The 17,981-nt window shown below is 42.8% G+C and overlaps 2 protein-coding genes across 3 annotated transcripts; one reads left to right on the top strand and one right to left on the bottom strand.

Moving 5' to 3' along the window:
- The first annotated feature begins 235 nt into the window (after positions 1-235).
- Positions 236-3,066, top strand: nrn1lb (neuritin 1-like b). Its single transcript, XM_084404444.1, has 4 exons — positions 236-402; positions 514-708; positions 2,264-2,405; positions 2,510-3,066. Exons 2-4 carry the CDS (start codon positions 675-677, stop codon positions 2,802-2,804), a joined length of 471 nt encoding a protein of 156 aa, XP_084260570.1. The 5' UTR covers positions 236-402; positions 514-674; the 3' UTR covers positions 2,805-3,066.
- dnaaf1 (dynein axonemal assembly factor 1) lies at positions 3,014-14,894 on the bottom strand. 2 transcript variants are annotated; one of them, XM_084404441.1, is made up of 10 exons: positions 14,512-14,894; positions 7,013-7,112; positions 6,821-6,912; positions 6,495-6,716; positions 6,224-6,390; positions 5,982-6,103; positions 5,650-5,816; positions 3,921-4,393; positions 3,711-3,767; positions 3,014-3,586 (listed from the first exon to the last, which is right to left on the bottom strand). In XM_084404441.1, the coding sequence occupies exons 1-10, from the start codon at positions 14,618-14,620 to the stop codon at positions 3,335-3,337; spliced, it is 1,761 nt and encodes a 586-aa protein (XP_084260567.1). In that variant the 5' UTR covers positions 14,621-14,894; the 3' UTR covers positions 3,014-3,334. The 2 variants fall into 2 exon arrangements, with proteins under 2 accessions (XP_084260567.1, XP_084260568.1); XM_084404442.1 differs by having other exon boundaries at positions 7,013-7,107; positions 14,512-14,608.
- Positions 14,895-17,981: the final 3,087 nt, after the last annotated feature.

Raw genomic sequence — 17,981 nt, 5'->3', positions numbered from 1 at the left:
TACTACCATATGTCCAAAAAACATGGAAGATGAATACTAGGAAACAATGACAGGTTCAGGAACAGAAAAAATGAGAGTGGAGTTGATAGTAATGGCTTTATATAAGAGGTACTAATCCGTGTTTATTCTCCTCTCCCCTTAGATTTACGCAATGACATAATCCAAGCATGTCAATCAAATAGAGGCTTGCCCACTGAGTGTGTATTAGACAGTGCCATGCTGAAATTAAAAAGCCAGTCCTACTGGGATTTTTTCCCATCTGTTTGTATGTGTGTGTGTGTGTGTGTGTGTGTGTGTGTGTGTGTGTGTGTATGTAGGCTATGTGAGTGTGACAGACAGACATAGAGAGAGAGAGAGAGAGAGACTAATAATCCAAGCCATATCGAACCATTGCCATAGGAGGTATATTCTTCTTTTCTGATATGATGAATGCTGAAGCCGGAAATGATCTTTAATCCAACAGCTTCCCCCCCTTTTAATAATCAGATTTCACAACCCCCCTTTATCCATCAGGCTCAACAGTTGGCTTCAAAGTTGCAACTCTTTTGTGAAATAGGAAGGTGAATGGGACACCTCAAGGCTCAAGGAGGTTTGGATGATTTGTGAAAGTGTGTAAACGTTAAGGTGTTCCAGTGTATGCCATCTTAATTTCAAAATTCTGTCTGTTCAACGGAATGCATCTGCTGCTGTTCATTTCATTCTGCCTCAGTGAGTAAAAGTCTATTTTTATTTGAATGTGTATAATGTTATAATGTGTCTCACAATTATCATACACTCTTATGTGCATCATTATCATTATCACAATTATCATACACTCTATAAATGCAGCAATGCCTTAGAAGAACCATTTTGGGTTCCCCAAAGAACCTTTTATTGATTAGTTCTTAAAATAACTTTTTTTTTTTGTGAAGAAGATTATAAATGTTTTGCATGCATTTATAAAAAATTATAAAACCTTTTCGCCACTATAAAGAACCTTTTGTGCAATGGAAAGGTTATATGGATGTTAAAGGTGAAACTATAGATTCCAATAAAGAATATTTATTTTTAACAGTGTAGGCTACAGTGTATATACAGTTTAAAGTATGATTTTATTTTTAAATTTTACAATATACTGTGCATTATGCGTGACTTTAAATGATATTTTATATGATATTTTATGTAATATATGATATTTTTGGTTTATCTATTTAAAATCATGCATGCTGCATAAACATTTATTTGCCTATGCTTTTCAAATTCTTCTATCTTTTTTTTTATTATTATTAATGTAAATTAGTGGCCATGGTCACACATATACACACACACACACACACACCATAAAAAGAATAAGACTTGGACACTTTCTTTAGGCTCAGGAATTGCTTTAGTTTATGTATCTAATGTTTCTCAACTATTTAATGTATGAATCATTTATATTTCTGTTCAAATAAACATACCAAATGTTTAGAGTTGAGAAAAGGGAAAAATGGAGGAGATTTGTCTTTTCGAGCTGTTCTGCAGTGAGATTAAATGTTGTTTTTGCTCTGGGTCTAATCCTCAGATTAATCCATGTGACGTACGGTAACATCTAACAGTAAAGAGAAGTAGACACTCATCAACATGTATAGAATATATGACATACAGTATATGACAATAGAATGTTGCCATGTAGCCACATATACTCTCTGTACATTTATACATATATCGTCAATATTAGCATTTTGTCAATATATGCCAGTATAATAATTGTGCATTTACAATCAAGTCAATTCAAGTCACCTTTATATATACAGCGCTTTATACAATACAGATTGTTTCAAAACAGTGATCAACAGGAAAATAACGATTTAATGATGCAAACAGTGAAATCATAGTCCAGCTCAGTTCAGTTCCATCCGATAGCCTCAGATCAGTCAAATCAATAATATTGTTGAAAATTTAGTGTCCCCAACTAAGCAAGCCAGAATGACAGAATGTAGAAGAGAAAAAAAAAACCTTGGTTGAAACCAGGCTGTCTGGGGGCCAGTTCTCCTCTAGCCAATGAACGAACGAACATGGTGTGACTATGATTCAGGCTGCATCACAATCATAGCATTCAAATATTTAATTCACTTCCTTTTGCTTGGAGATCGGATTCATCACGCCATATGAATCTGAGGATTAGACCCAATCAGATGCCTTTATTGTTTATGCAGGCCTGAGTTTTTTTTTTTTTTAGTGCAGAAGTTCTACCAAAATGTCCTCTTTATCATATCATTAGAATTGCTTTTATTTTCCTCAGGTCTCTGTTCCTCTGTGCTGAGTGCAGCAGTAACGCCTTCATGTAGTGCTGTATACAGGGGCTTTGCTGACTGTCTGGTCACTCTGGGTGACAGTGTGAGCCCCATGAATGATAACCCACAGGACATCAACTCCATTTGCAAGTGAGGCACATGCACACGCAAAAACACCTCCACTAAATACAACTACAGTATTTTTTTTTTTAATCTTATTACATACATTTTTTTTTTTTTTTTTACATCTACAGGTCATGGGATGCCTTCCAGATGTGTGTGAGTGGTGTGTTGTCAGGTTGCCGTGGCGATGCAGCAGAAATTTGGGAATCTTTGAGGGCAGAGTCCCGGAAAACGGCATTTGCTGGGAACCTCTACGACATGTGTGCCAGTCGCACTCAAGCTGTGACTGCAACGACACCTCTGGTTCCCAGCACTGACCAAACCAATCAGGAAACCCTCAGAGGACTCGCCCGTTCTGTCAGCCACTCAGTCAGTGAAGAGCTGCTGCTGACATGTTTCTCTCTCCTCCTGCTGCTTCGGATGTAACCTATCCATTTACATACCTGAACTGATGCCAATGACAGCGCTACAGGCACATATCTGCATAGACTTCATGCAGAATTTAATATGTAAGCTCTTTGGTGAGATATTCATGACAAATGATATGTTCGCTATGACAAAAATATAGGTCTGGTTCTTACAACTATTTTTTCTATAGCAATCATTAATGTTCTGTTCTCAAATCGAATGGTTTTGAACATCATTTAATGTAGGTTGTGTAAAAAATGTAAAATAAATTCTGGAATACAAACAAAATAGTAAAAGTACAAACAAAAAATTATTTAACAAAATACATTTATAATATCTGCAATAAACTTAAAAGCAAAATGACTTCATATTTTATTTTTTATTATTTTAAATGAAATTATTAATGTGATTTTGTCATTTAAAGTTAAACACCTTTATATATCAGGCAGACATCCAATTTAAATTCACATCCAAGGTTTGTGCTAAAGGGACTGAAGGGTTGGGAAACACTACAATATAGTTTCATCCATTAGTTCAACCTTAAAGACTCAGTCCAGTTCCTCAATTAGAATCATCTTTCTAGTTTCTGCTGTCTTGGGGAAGTTATCCCCTGCCTCTAGTCGACTGATACAGTCAGGGCTCTGCCGCTTGACTGAGGTTCTTTTAGTGGAGACACTAAAAAGCAGCTGTGATTGGTCAGGGGCCACAGCGTCTAACTGAGGCCAGTGATACAAACTTGTAACAGCTTCTGATTCTGTTTCATCGTCAGAGATGACCTGAATCTTTGGACGGACGACACTCTGAAAAATGTAACATTTAAAAATGTAAATCTCCACAACTTTCCAATAAAGTGTGATTTTTCATCACAACTCTTTAAATAACATGCTAATTATATATGCTCTCTTTTTTTAACCCTGTTCTTACCTGTGATGTTGCTTGGAGTATCAGGCTAGTTTCTTCATCTTCTAGGTCTGGAAGATCCTTGGGAGAAGCAGACAATGTTGTTAGTAGTAAAACACTATGGAACGTTTCTGTATAAATCAAATATACATTGCAAAGAAATTCTAAATCATGCAATTTCTTGTAAAAACAAATGTAAGTTTTAATGATGTGAGCAATGGTGTAAGGACTTACATCAATTGTTAATGCTGGTCTCTCTGACAGGATGATAGTCTCTATTTCATCCTCAGAGATCAGTTCAGTGATGAGAGCACCAGGACCTGCGGCTGAACCGCTGTGATGCGACTGTGAAGGTTTAGTGCCTTGGTATTGCGCTAGCATTTTCTGGCACTTCTCCTCTTTAGTCTTCAATCCCAAAGTTGCTGATTGACCAGTCTGTTCCTGGTCAAATGATGGATGGAGAATCTGTTCTGAACCTGTTTGCTGTCTCTCTGATTTTGACTGGTTGGAATGATTTTGATCAAGTGTTGTTTGGATAATCTGTTCCTCATCAGATGCAGACTGGCAATTGTGGTGTGTCTCTGATGCTGACGGATCAGTTTGTTCCTGTGCTGGTTTTGAATTCTCTCTCTCTGCAGGTGCAATATCTGGTGTTTCGTTTTGAGGGCTCTGATCCTCAATAACAGAAATGGGAGGCTTTATGATTCCTGAGGGAAAAACGTAAGCTTTTAATGAAGCTGTATGTCAGATAGATAGAAGACGAGAAAATATGAGTGTGTTTACTGTATACAGTATCGTTCAAAAGTCTGGGGTTGGGTTAGTCTCCTATGCTCACTTATGCTCATTTTTATACAAATTTAAACATTTAAACACAAATACTGTAAAAAGAGTGATATTGTGAATTATTATTACAATTTAAAATAATTAAAATGTTTTTTTTTTTCTGTGATAGAAAAGCTAAATTTTCAGCACCATTACTCCAGTCTTCAGGGTCACATGATCCTTCAGAAATCATTCTAAAGCCCTATTCGCACGGGATTAGTATTACCTGGTGACCTCAAGTAATTTGTAATAATTGCGGAGGTTGTCTGTGATCTTAATCCCGTGCGAATCGGTCATGTCTGTAATTTGTAAAGTAAAAATTCCCCCGCAAATGACCTACCATATTTCGCCGAACACCGAGGTCCTGTGATAATATTAGTCCCGTGCGAATCGGCATCTCTGTGATTTGGCGGGGTCTTTATAATATTTTCAAGGTTTTTGTTTCCTGTGCGCTTTTTTATCCATCTTTCGCGAAGAATGGAGGCTGCGTTAGAGTGTTTTGATAGTATTTTGGTTGCTGGGTCATATCGCTATACACCGTGATACGATATAACTATACAATTTGCAGAAAGAGAAAGCTGAAAACCATCAGAAGAGCAAAACAAAAATAATGATTAGATGGAGATGGATGACATATAGCAGCATGTGGTAAGGAACATTCTTCTGTTTATGATCATACAGCTAACGTTAGACCTATAATAACAAGACATTTCCAAGCAATAGCCTATTGACATCACATCCGGGAGATAAGTCAGTAATTTTGAGTAAAATCACAGGCTTCGTTTATCCCGTGCGAATGCGCCACACGAAATTCAGATGTGGGTGGGTAATTTCTAAATCACACGAGGTCCCCAGATAATACTAATCCAGTGCGAATAGGGCTTAATATGCAGATTTGGTCCTCAAATAACATTTCTTTTTATTATCAAGGTTGAACAATTGTGCTGCTTAATATTTTTGTGGAAAACGGATACTTTTTTCCGGATTCTTTGATGGATCTTTTGTCACAATGTAAAAGTCTTTATTGTCACTTTTGAACAATTGTAAAGTATTAAAAGTATTGAAAGTATTGAAAAATAAAAATCTTACTGACCCCAAACTTTTTAACGCCAATGTATATGTGAACAGATTGTGTGTTTACCTTTCTCCAAATGCTCTCGACCCTCCCGTCGTTTCAGTGCGTTCTCTTTGATAGCAGTCATTGCATCCAAACTTTCCTGGATCTTCCTTCTCTCTCTCGTTTGCCACATTTCTTTTTCTTTTCGTTCACCTTCCAGACCACCAGCAGCCCATGCCTCTGCACATGCTCTGTGAATCAAAGCAAACTTCAATAATTGTACAAAAGTTTCAACCGTAGCCTCTTAATAGTAACAAAGACTAGCTTTGTGGGGTCTATTCGTCTCCAAACTGACAATGCCAGTTGTCACACAATTAATGCTATAGCACTTCATCACAGAAAACACTGCTGCTTACCTGTCTTTTGGAAACACAGGCCGGTCATCTAGATAGGTCAGCTGCTTTAGATGCAAAATCAGAGTCTTCCTGTAGTTTGGGATTTTTTTGATGACCTCATTACCCATTAGATTTAACACCCGCTGACAAAAAAATTTCATAAAAAATGAAACAAGCATTAACTCCTAGCAGTTCAGTCCACAGATAGAAGTAGGCATATCTGATCATCATGTATATGACCGGAAGAGATATACTGTTTTTACCAAGTCAGGCATTCTCTCTAGAACACTGATGAGAGCTGGATCTCTGATGCGGTTGTGAGACAGATCAAGAACACTGATGGATGGACAGTGTGACAGCTCCTCCATGTCACACACATTTTCTAGTGTGTTATGGGAGATCTGCAGCGTGGACAGCTCACTCAAGCAGGCTGAAAAACCAAAGGTGAACTTTATGAGTGACTTTAAGGTATATTAAAAAACAGAGAACAAAAAATACATTATTTTGTTACCATGTTCACTTTTGAGTACTCACATATGTTCTCAATGACCTTGATATAATTGTTTGAGACATTCAGTGTGCAAAGCTTGCTGAGTGGTTCCAGGTTTTCCAGAGTATGAATGAGGTTTTGATGGAGAAACAGACAGCGAAGCTCTGTCTGATTCTCCAGATTCTCAATCTTCCGAATGCCATTACATTCCAGCCATAGGCAGCGCAGGCCGGTATAGTCCTCCAAACCCTCAATACAAGAAAAACCTACAATGCAGAATTGAAAACTTTGTATAAAGAGCTAAAAAAACAAAAAACAAAAACAAAGATGCAACATTGAAGTAGCCTCTTCTGCACAAGCAATTTCAAACCTTTAAAGTGAAGATAAAGAGTATCATTCAGCCTTGGCGTCAGGTACAGTTTGTGTTTCTTGCATTGCTCCCTTAAAAACTCTTTGGTAATTCTTGAAAGATACAAGTAAAATCATTCAGTATTAGTTCTTCTCAGACAACAACCGATTTCGCTCTGAGCAAATATCATATAGGTCATTTGCACTTCATCACCTGGGACCTGAAGACATTGTTCTGCTCTCTGATGCTTTGGTCTCTATTGTATCACCATTAACCTTTGCCCCATCAGCAGCTCCACTCTGAGACTCCTGACCTTTGAAAGAAATTGTTATTACTGTTTGATATTTTCCACAAAAGGATACAAAATAGGTTTTTTCTTTTTTCAAGAAATGATCAGTAAAAGGAGGCACTTAACAGGGAATGTTTAGCCTGTTCAACATTTTAAGGAATGTGAAATAATGTAGTAACAGGGTTGAGTATAAAATGATGGAAAGGGTTAAATATTCGATTTTTGATGAAAATGTAATGTTAAAGGCACACCGTGTAACTTTTCAACCTTCATAATATATTTCCAAGACCCTTGTGATGGTACATCGACTTACAATAGGTTGAATGACTGTATCGCTTTTACTGGCACTATGTAACTTCGGGGTTCGGGTAGTAACCCGAGCACAAAAAGAACTACAAAATTCGACTGTTTTACGGCATACGTCACTTCCCCCACCCCTTCCTCAAATCTGGACGTGAGAGGCCAACCAGCGTTTGTTTTCGGCTTTTGTGCGTATGTTTTTGTCATGGGGGCTGTTTACACCTGGCCACTTCATGCGTTTTCTCAGATCGGATAGCTATCCGATCGTGAAAAGACCAGGTGTAAATGCCCTCCGAAACGCATTCAAGACGGATTTGAATCCGATCGCTCAAACCACTTCAGGAGGAGGTCTGAGACGCATTCCAGACGAAACTGGACAAGTGTAAATGCATCTGGTTGTTGAAACCACATATGTAAATTGTACTCCTCCCAAAAATGCTAAAACATTTTTTTTTTTAAATAAACGTGTGAAAGCGTGTTATAGGCTATGTAATGTAATAGCCAGATATGACGACGCTACTGGAACACGCATCACCGCAGATGAGCAGCTGAGCATCTATTCAAGCCAACGTGCAAACTATCGCAAATCAAAGTGAAAGTAAGTCGCAGACGCTTAACACACAATCATCATCATCATTAAAAGTAAAGAAATGAAATGATCTTACCAGGGCTGTTACTGCTCTCTCTTATTGCGGCCTTTGATTTAGAAATTTTAGCTGATGATCAATAAAATGCAGCTCATATCTGTTGCTTTCGGTGACGTGCACTCCATTAAATCTGCATATAGCACGGGAATTAAAGATCGGATTTAAATCCGTTTCGCAAAACGTACTCGGTTACTAACGTAACCTCGGTTCTCTCTAGAAGAGGGAACGAGTACTGCGTTTTTGTAAAAACGCTACGGGAAAAACTCTTTTTTCACAAAATACTGAAGCAAAAAATTATCCTTAATTTTCATACATGTAATACATATACATATATAGTATATGTATATATATATTATATATACTATTATATATATAGTATATATAATAGTATACATATATCCTGTAAGGAAATCCCGCTGGACCAAGCCCACGAGGAGGTAACGCCCCTCGTGGAGTGCGCTCTAACTCTCAACGGGCACTGGAGGCCCTTGGCAGTATAAGCCAGTGCTAGTGCTATATGCTATCCATCTGGATAAGCTCTGTTTCGAAACAGCCATTCCCTTGGAACGTCCACTGAACGAGACAAAGAGCTGCTCAGTCTGTCTGAAGACAGCAGAGCGGGACATGTAAGCTCTTAAAGCCCTAATGGGGCAAAGAAAACTTGAGTCCCCTTCCTCACTTGATCCCGGCAGGGCAGACAGGGAGATAACCTGAGCCCGAAACGGCGTGTTGAGGGACTTTGGCACATAGCCATGCTTAGGTTTGAGTATGACTTTAGAGTCATTAGGTCCAAACTCTAAGCACGCTGGGCTCACAGAGAGCGCGTGCAGGTCGCCTATGCGCTTCACCGAAGCGAGAGCCATCAAAAACACTGTCTTGAAAGACAAATGTTTGCGGCTAATAGATTGGATAGGCTCAAAAGGGGCACCTTTCATGGCCGCCAAAACCGTAGAAAGGTCCCACATAGGGACTAAAGGAGGTCAGGGAGGATTCAGCCTCCTAGCTCCCCTGAGGAAGCGGATGACTAAATCGTTCCTTCCTAGTGACTGACCCAGCGTTGTTCCAGAGAACGCTGTAATAGCCGCCACATAAACTTTGAGCGTGGAAGGGGATCTGCCCTTATCCAACAGCTCCTGTAGGAAGGAGAGAACCTCCGTCACCTCACAATCGAGAGGTGATAGGCTCCGAGCTGTACACCAGCCGGAGAAAACCGACCACTTTGAGGCATAAAGCCGCCGAGTCGACGGTGCTCTGGCCTGAGTGATGGTATTTATCACTCCCTCTGCAAGGTCAACGGATATCCGTTGAGCGCCCACACGTGAAGGGACCACAGCTCCGGGTGTGGGTGCCAAATCGAGCCCCCGGCCTGCGAGAGGAGATCTCTCCTCAATGGCACTGGCCATGGAGCGATGTCTGCTAGCTGCATCAGGACTGGAAACCATGCTTGGTTCTTCCAGAACGGTGCTACAAGCAGCACTGGGCATTTTGTTTCCCTGACCCGCTCTAACACCTGTGGCAGGAGGGAGACGGGGGGAAAAGCATATAGCGGGCAGCGCGGCCACATCTGGGACAGCGCGCTGTCGTTCTTGGAAAAGACAGAGATGTGGATCTCAGACCGCCCTGGCGATTTATATAGGACACCACGGCCGTGTTGTCCGAACGGACTACGACGTGTTGGTCCTTGATTTGGGGACAAAAACGCGTCAGCGCGTTGTGCACTGCCAGCATTTCCAGGCAGTTGATGTGTTGGAGCTTTTCTCGTTCCGACCAGAGGCCGAAGAACGGTCTGCCCTCGAGCAGCGCTCCCCATCCCGAGGTGGATGCGTCTGTCGACACCATCCTCACTCCCGAGGAAGTCCCCAGGCTTACACCTGATCGGTACCAGTCGTCCGCCAACCAAGGTATCAGGGCTGTCACACAGCTCTGATTGACCTTGAGACGTAACCGGCCGGACACCCACGCTCCGCGCGGTACTCACGCTTTCAACCAGAACTGCAGAGGGCGCATGCGGAGCAAGCCCAGCTGAAGAACTGGTGATGCTGAGGCCATGAGACCTAGCATCCTTTGAAACGTCCTGAGCGGGGTAGTCGCGCCGCAGCGGAAGGATCTCGCCGCGCGCTGAATGTGCAGCACGCGCTGTGGCGACAGCTGCGCCGTTATAGACTGTGAGTCCAGAATGGTACCCAGAAAAGAAATCGTATGACTGGGGTTCAGTGAACTCTTCGTCCAATTGACCGTGATACCAAGATTCTCGAGGTGATCGAGTAAAATGGTTCTGTGCTCCACGAGCTGTGATCGTGATTGAGCTAGGATCAGCCAGTCGTCCAAATAGTTCAGCACTCGCATGCCTCTGAGTCTGAGAGGGGCGACGCTGCGTCCATGCATTTCGTAAATGTACGAGGTGCCAGGGACAAGCCGAACGGCAGGACTGTATACTGCTATGTCTGACCCTCGAAGGCGAATCTCAAGTATCGCCTGTGATGTGACGCTATCTGTATTTGAAAATACGCGTCCTTCAGATCTATTGACATAAACCAGTCTCCTCGGCGAACATGCGCGAGGATTTTCCTAGTCGTGAGCATTTTGAAACTGCGTTTCACTAATGCTTTGTTCAGCCGTCTTAGATCCAGTATGGGTCTGATACCACCGTCCTTTTTGGGGACTAGAAAGTATCTGCTGTATAGCCCCCCTTCGCTTTGAGATTGGGGTACATGCTCTATCGCCCCTTTGCTTATCAGTTTTGATATTTCGGCGCGAAGTAGGTGTGCTACTTCTAAAATCACCGTAGTTTCGACGCGCGCTGTGAAGCGGGGAGGGCGTCGACAAAACTGTAGCGAGAAGCCTCTCTTTATAATGCCTAGCACCCAGTCTGAAACCCCTGGAAGCACTGCCCATGCTTCTGCATGGCTGGCTAAGGGCTGGATGCGAAGCGCGCTCTGTTCGCCTTGCGACAGAGGTGCTTCGGGGCGCAATAACATAGGCGTTATGCCTGTGGCATTCGAGGCGGGGGGCGCGCTTATTACAGCGGGCAGAGCGCTCGTCCTCGACCTTACTGCAGTGCTTAACTGAGTGAGGGAGGGCTGAGAGAGTCTCGTGGGACTCATGTCTGCGAGTAAATGTGGGCGGGAAGCGGGCACATTTACTGCTTTGGACGCGCTGCCTGCCTGAGCAGAGCGAGCGCGCACAGGTCTCGTTTTTACAGAGAGCCTGTGGTCTGTGAGACATAGTGTTTGTGGGCACTGGGAAGTGGGCACTTTCACTATATTGGAAGCGCAATCGGCCTGAGTCGATTTTAAGTGCGCAAGCCCTAAGTGTAGGGCTGTGCTTGTGTGTAGGGATGGGCACTGAGGAGTGGGCATCGACACTACATTTATAGCACCATCGGCCGTGGCCGGGACACCAGAAAATACACTCTTTACAGGATATATCTGGGTAGCCGTGAAAACGGCTTTTGTGTGCAGGCAAGCGGGCAACTGTGCGGGCTTGCGTCTTGCAGAAAACGCTGGAACAGTCGCAAGTCTTGGGACTGAAACAGCGGCGCGCTTGGGTGAGAGACCGGCCGCAACGGGACTCACACACCTGCGCTTTCCTAGGCGTGCTAGGACTTCTTCGGGGCTTCCGGCTTTACCACAATCCTCGGCCGCGGCCCGCGCTGAGCGGGGCGTCGGTTGGTAGAGCGAGAGCGGGACCTAGAGCTGTGCTGCTGTCGCTTCTGTGAAGATGCGGCCGAAGGCGGGGGCTGAGGCTGAGAGCTCCGCGGAGTCTGTTTTTCACGACTCGCTGCAGAACCGGAGCGCTTCGGGAGGAAGTGCTTGAAGGCTTGAGACGCTTTCTGGGCTTCGGTAAATCTCTCCACGAACTCGGAGAGAGAAGAACCGAAAAGGCCAGCGGAAGACAGCGGGGCGTCGAGAAACGCGGTGCGCTCGGAATCAGCCATCTCCGTGAGCGTCAGCCATAGATGCCTCTCAGCAACAGTAGCGGAAGCCATACACCTTCCCATGGCTTGTGCAGCAGACTTGGTAGCGCGGAGTGTTAGATCTGAAGCGCTCCTTAAAACGCTGTTGCAGATAGCGTCAGGTCCCATCTCGTCCAACTTACGGAGGAGATCACCCTGGCATATCAGCAGCGTAGCCATGGTGTGTAGTGCTGACGCGGCCTGCCCAGCGGCGGAGAAAATTCGCGCGAGCAGCGTCGACGACATGCAGCAGGCTTTTGAAGGCAACACCGGTTTAGTCCGCCGTCCAGCAGAGGGCGGGCAAAGGTGGGTCGCTATCGCCTGTTCCACCGGCGGAAGTGAAAGGTAGCCTCGGTCTTTCGCATTATCCAGGGAGGAAAATGCTGGCGACACAGACGAGCGCGTTCGCGCAGAGTAGGGCGCATTCCAAGCCTTCGCAACTTCTTCATGAAGCTCAGGAAGAAAAGGAGCGGGCTTAGATTCCGGAGAAGTGCGCTCACCAGGGAGGAAGCTACCATCCAGCCGGGTGCGAGAGGGGAGTTCCGGTGCAGACCACTCGAGGCCGAGGCTCGCCGCGGCCAGCGCGAGTACTCGCATGAGCTCCTTCTCGATGTTAGCTCTCGTAGTGGGCTTGCGGGCAGGAGGCGCGAGATCCTCGGAGCTCACCCAGTCCTCGCTGCCTGAAGCTAGCAGAGAGCAGGAATCCTTCTCCCCCGACGCGGCCTCGGAAACGACTTCCTCTGATGAAGCGGCGGCAGACTGCGGGCGCTGAGCATCAGGAAGTGATTCAGGAGAAGCCGGTGAAGCAGGCGGGCGAACCGGCGAGCTTGGTCGGGCTGGAGCGGGTTCCGGGACCTGCTGCGAGCGGCGCTTCTTACGGCGCGGCAGCGTGGCGGGGAATGCAGGCTCTGAGAAGGATGCCAGGCGAGTCCGCAGAGTCACCATCGGCAAAAACTCGCAGTGAGGGCAGCCGCCGTCAGCGAGCGCGAGCGCTGCATGGTCCTCATCCAAACAGGAGACGCAGATGACATGGCGGTCTCCCTCGGTGAGTGGGGCTCGGCACGAGCCGCATGAAGGCATCTTTAAAAAGACGCAGCTCTTTTAGGGGGTGAGTGTCGCGGGGCGAACACACACACACACACACACACACACACACACACACACACACACACACAAGAACAGTAGAATAATAGAAAGAATATGGCGTCGGAAAGCACAGCAGGTACGGCTGTAGAAGGCGGCGTTGGCCAGCGGCTTCGAGGGCTCGTCCCGCTGAAGTGCTTGCCTCAGACGACGCTTGCTTCCTCATGATCCAGCGATGTGTGAGCTTCGCTGAAGAGATGAAAATCAAGTGAATCAGCCTTTTCGAGCTCCTTATATAGAGGTTAGCCACACCCGTCTCGGCGGGAAATGGCTAGGAGGGCGCGAAGCGCCCTCATTGGCCTTGACGTCACCTCAGGCCTCGCTTGATAGGCTTATGCAGTTGCTGCAGAGCAGCCAATGAGCGAGCAAGCCGTCTCGCCATAGCTGAGTACTGCTGCAACGCGCTTTACATGTATGAAAATTAAGGATAATTTTTTGCTTCAGTAGGCTATTTCGTAAAAAAGAGTTTTTCCAGTAGCGTTTTTACAAAAACGCAGTACGAGAGGACTCTCGTAAGAGAAACACATTTATGTGACCAGGTGTAAATGGAATCGTTTTGATAAATCAGATAGCTAGCCTATCCGATCTGAGAAAACGCATGAAGTGGCCAGTAAATAAATCTCTTATTTGTAAACTTGTTTGCATTCTATGTTGTATGTTGTTGCGCTTGCTTGTAGTAGCCTATGTCATTTTTTTACGATGCTGTTCATTCATCCATTGCTGATAATTAGACCAGTCCAATCATTTCCACATATGTCTAGCTAGCTTTCGATTATCAGAGCTGTTAACATACTTGCTAACAAACACTTGTTTCTCTTACGTGTTTTTGCGTTATGTTTTATTGCCTAGCTTGCCTCACGAACTAGTTTGCCAGCTGAACTCAGGTGTTGTGAGGTGTATTTATCACGTAGTCCTGAGGGATATCAGACGACGCTGTTGACGTTGATTCCTGCGATTATCATGAGAACAGTTTTCAATATCTCACATAATTATCAGGACATAAATAAGCCTAACGTCTTCGGAGTCTATCTGTGCCTGTTCCATGCCCGACGCAGGTACCGGTGTGCAGGCCAGGGTGGGGGGGGGGGGGGGGGGGGGGGGGTTGGGGGGGGGGGGGGGGGTATTTACGACAGTGCAAGTATTCCACAGCGACTCTAGGGGTCGCTGTTTGACAAAAACACAATTTCTACACAGTGTGCCTTTAACTAAAAAAGCAGCTGGGATATAACCTGGAGAGAACAGGACTTAACGATAACATTGCACTATTTCCAACATAATTTGCGGTTGATATTTGCTGTTGTTGTTTTTGACAAGTCTGTTATGTTGATGATGGTCGTTGAATGTTCACATTAAGAAGGTAACGTTAACGTCAACTTACCTGGAGCGAAAGACACAACACCTTCACTCGTGTCTTTTTCTTCAGATTCAACCCATGTTCCTTCCTCCACGTTCAGTGTTGTTGATAGTTTAGTCATTTCTGTCTGCATTTCGAAATGATAAACAATATAAACCAAAATGAAAGAAATATATGAACGCACCCACCGACCAACTGTAAACTTCCGTTAGTATGCTGAAACAGCTCGTGAAGTTTGCCTGGTTTCCATAGAGACCGGCCGCGACACCCACTTTGTTTGCTCGTGCAAGAGGCAGCAGTTGAATGAATCCATAGACAGAGGTTGAATCTATCGTTGGCAGGCAGGTGGCAGCTAGCATACACCACAGTCTATGGCATACACTCAGCTACTGAATCGTGGAGAAACCGTGAATCTACCCCTGCTGGTACTTTAAGTGTTTAGGTATTCTACCAAAACCAGAGCAGAGAGAGGAAATTATTCAGGGGAAATACTGTGCTATAATGTTATGTGCAGTATGTACAATAATGTGCACTGTGAGGGATAGACATACATCTCTTCAGTGGGTTGCCGTGTTATTTAAGGTGTTTTTTAATTGTTCTGCTTACGAAACACTGCAAAATATCTTTACGAGAAACCCAGACAAAATTAGATGTGTAAGATAGGAGCACTACAGCTTTTTACAGCGGATGCCATTGAAAATACTCCCAGATAGCGTATGTCTTTTAAGATGTCAGTTTAACATACATTCTAAATCATTACATCTTAAAGACATCTTCTAAACGTCTATTTGACATCTGACAGGAAACGTCCTAGACGTATTGCAGATGAGCAAACACTCTTAAATACGTATTGCAGATGTAAACACGCACATCAAATAGACGTCTCCGTGATGTACTGTGCTATCTGGGCTATCCCTCGCTTGTGTCATGGCTCATGGCGCTGCTTTGAATAAGGTCTATAGACTAACAAAGTAGAGTAAAAGACGTTGTTTTTTCGCAGTAGGTCAGAGCAGAAAATATTAGAAAAAGATTACAAATTCAAAGATAACGCTTCCCAAATATAATTTAGGCCTATTTCTCGTTTAAAAAAAGACAGATGCTGACAATTAGTTTGTAAGCCACAAATTTAATCGGCTTTTAATGAAGACAAACTGAGTGGAATATAAATGTTCACTTATTGTTTTTATAACACAATGGGTAGTAGGTTAAGGATACAATTTATACAGAGCAATCTATATAATAGAATATTATTATTGTATATAGATGTATAGATGATAGTATGCCAGTGCAGAATCTAGCCTATTTAGGCCTATAGCAAATTATAGGGTACATTTTTATAAGAGTCCATATTACATTTGTTTCAACAAAACTACCAATTAATGAAACTCACTCAGAGTACGGTATTTTCTCTGTATGTTTGGACATTGATTTGTACTTCTCTCCTAGAATTGGAGGAGTCTTCTATCGGTGTCTGGTTCTCACATAGCTTTTCACAGCACAAGCATCTAAGCATGCTTTTAGCATCTCTCCTTATGAAAACATACAGCAAAGAGTCAGCGAGAGGATTTAAGTATACTAGGATCCCTGACACTGTGAATAAATTATGATAAAGACCATGCTCAAAGGATAGTGACAAAATTATGTTTTGAACAATGACTGGCAGAAACAACACAGTGTAATTGAAAAGCACAAGAGCCAGAATCTTCAAAATCCTCTTCTGTTCATCAGGGGTGACTGCGACTGAATGAGAGAGAGCCCTCCACGAACCCACGAAGAAAAACACAACCAGTGGATAAGGCAGCAAAAAAAGAAATACATTTAGAAGAAATGCAAATTCCACATGGCCTTTAAGTACAATAAACACATCAATCACCATATATCCACATGATATTGCCCAAACTATCAAGCATATCAGAGCTGAATTTTTACAAGTATGATGAAGTCTGTACCAAACAGGGTATTTGATCATTATGTATCTTTCCAAAGAGATACAGACCATGAAGCCAATATTAGCTATTATGCTCAAAAAATAAATGTAGAGGACAAGTACAATTATACCATTGAATAAACAAAAATTCATGATGGGTTTGACACAAATCTCTATGACATCAGCGATGAAGAGGTTTATGACAAAAATGGGAACAGTATGGTTAGATCTGGTCAGACAGCACAATCCATAGAGTGCCAGAGACATGACAAGAAACTCAATGGAGAAAATAATCCAGATGACCACAGCTTCAACTGGGCGGGCACAAAACACCTTTTCCATAAATGTCCACTGAAAATGATCAAATCCCCATGGAAATTGGCTTATTTCCAGTTGAAAAGTACTATTGGTTGATGTTCCAGTATAAACCATTTTCTGTGTCTTGGATGGGCTCTGGATGTTCAACTATAACAAAAACAAGTGATTTTGGATTTCTGAATTTGATCTGTTAAGGAAAATACACCAGTCCACAGATGAATGCCATCAAAGCCCACCTTTACAAATATCATTGTCAGCTATAGTTTAACATGTTTCATTCAATAGAAATGTAGTACAAAAAAAAGTGCAAATTTCAACAGGAAGTTTTGTTACATGAAGATCAATTTCAATAGAGAGTTTACCGATAATGAAAAAGTGTGAAACAGATTAGAGTAGCTTTATTCCTAAACAACACAAAAAGGCTTCAGCAGCATTATAAAAGTGCACAAATGGATGTGTGTATTCATCATTAAATCTTCTCATTATAAGCATGGAATATGAAAGTTCACTGTAAATTGCTAATTAAACTTGCCATTAAATGTATAGAGCACAAGAAACATGTCCAAACATACCTTGTTTTTTCTATGGTGATTATTTCACTTTATCCTATCAGCTTTTGTGAAAGTGACAATCCTATTGAGCTGAAATACAGAATTTTGCTACATTGTCATTATAGAATCAGATCTCATTCATTCATTTATTCATTCTTGAATCTTGACAGTACATAAAATATTTAAATTCCCAAAGGCTAGTCTGTAAATATACTTTTACAAAACATAGTAAAATCATTGCCTAGTAAAATTACATGTGAATAAATTTTAATACACAATTAATTCAAAGTAAGATTAATATTCTAATAAATATTTCCCAAGACAATGAACAATGTCTCTAAAGAGCAAAGAAAAGGGTTTACCTAGCTGCTGCTGGTTGATTATGGTGGAAAGTAACTGATGAAGAAACAACATAGAGAGGGAGGAGCTCTGCATTTTTATCATATGATCATGCAATCAGATTAATATTTGACCATGCATTTCCTGAAATCACTTAAGCAGAGGGATTGACAGAGATGTTGTTGCATTTCAAATGTGAGTAATGATGAGTAAAGTGCTTCAAATGCAATAAATAGCTTCCTGTTCTGTCCTTGATACTGCTCAATGGCTCAAATGAAACTTTATACACATTTAGTTAACTGCCATTTGTGGTCTAATAGTAAAATGATTTTGTAGATCCCTACAAAAAACACAGTAAC

Source organism: Rutilus rutilus (assembly GCF_951802725.1).
Source record: "Rutilus rutilus genome assembly, chromosome: 3".
Taxonomy (NCBI): domain Eukaryota; kingdom Metazoa; phylum Chordata; class Actinopteri; order Cypriniformes; family Leuciscidae; genus Rutilus; species Rutilus rutilus.
This window is presented reverse-complemented; position numbering and strand designations above follow the sequence as displayed.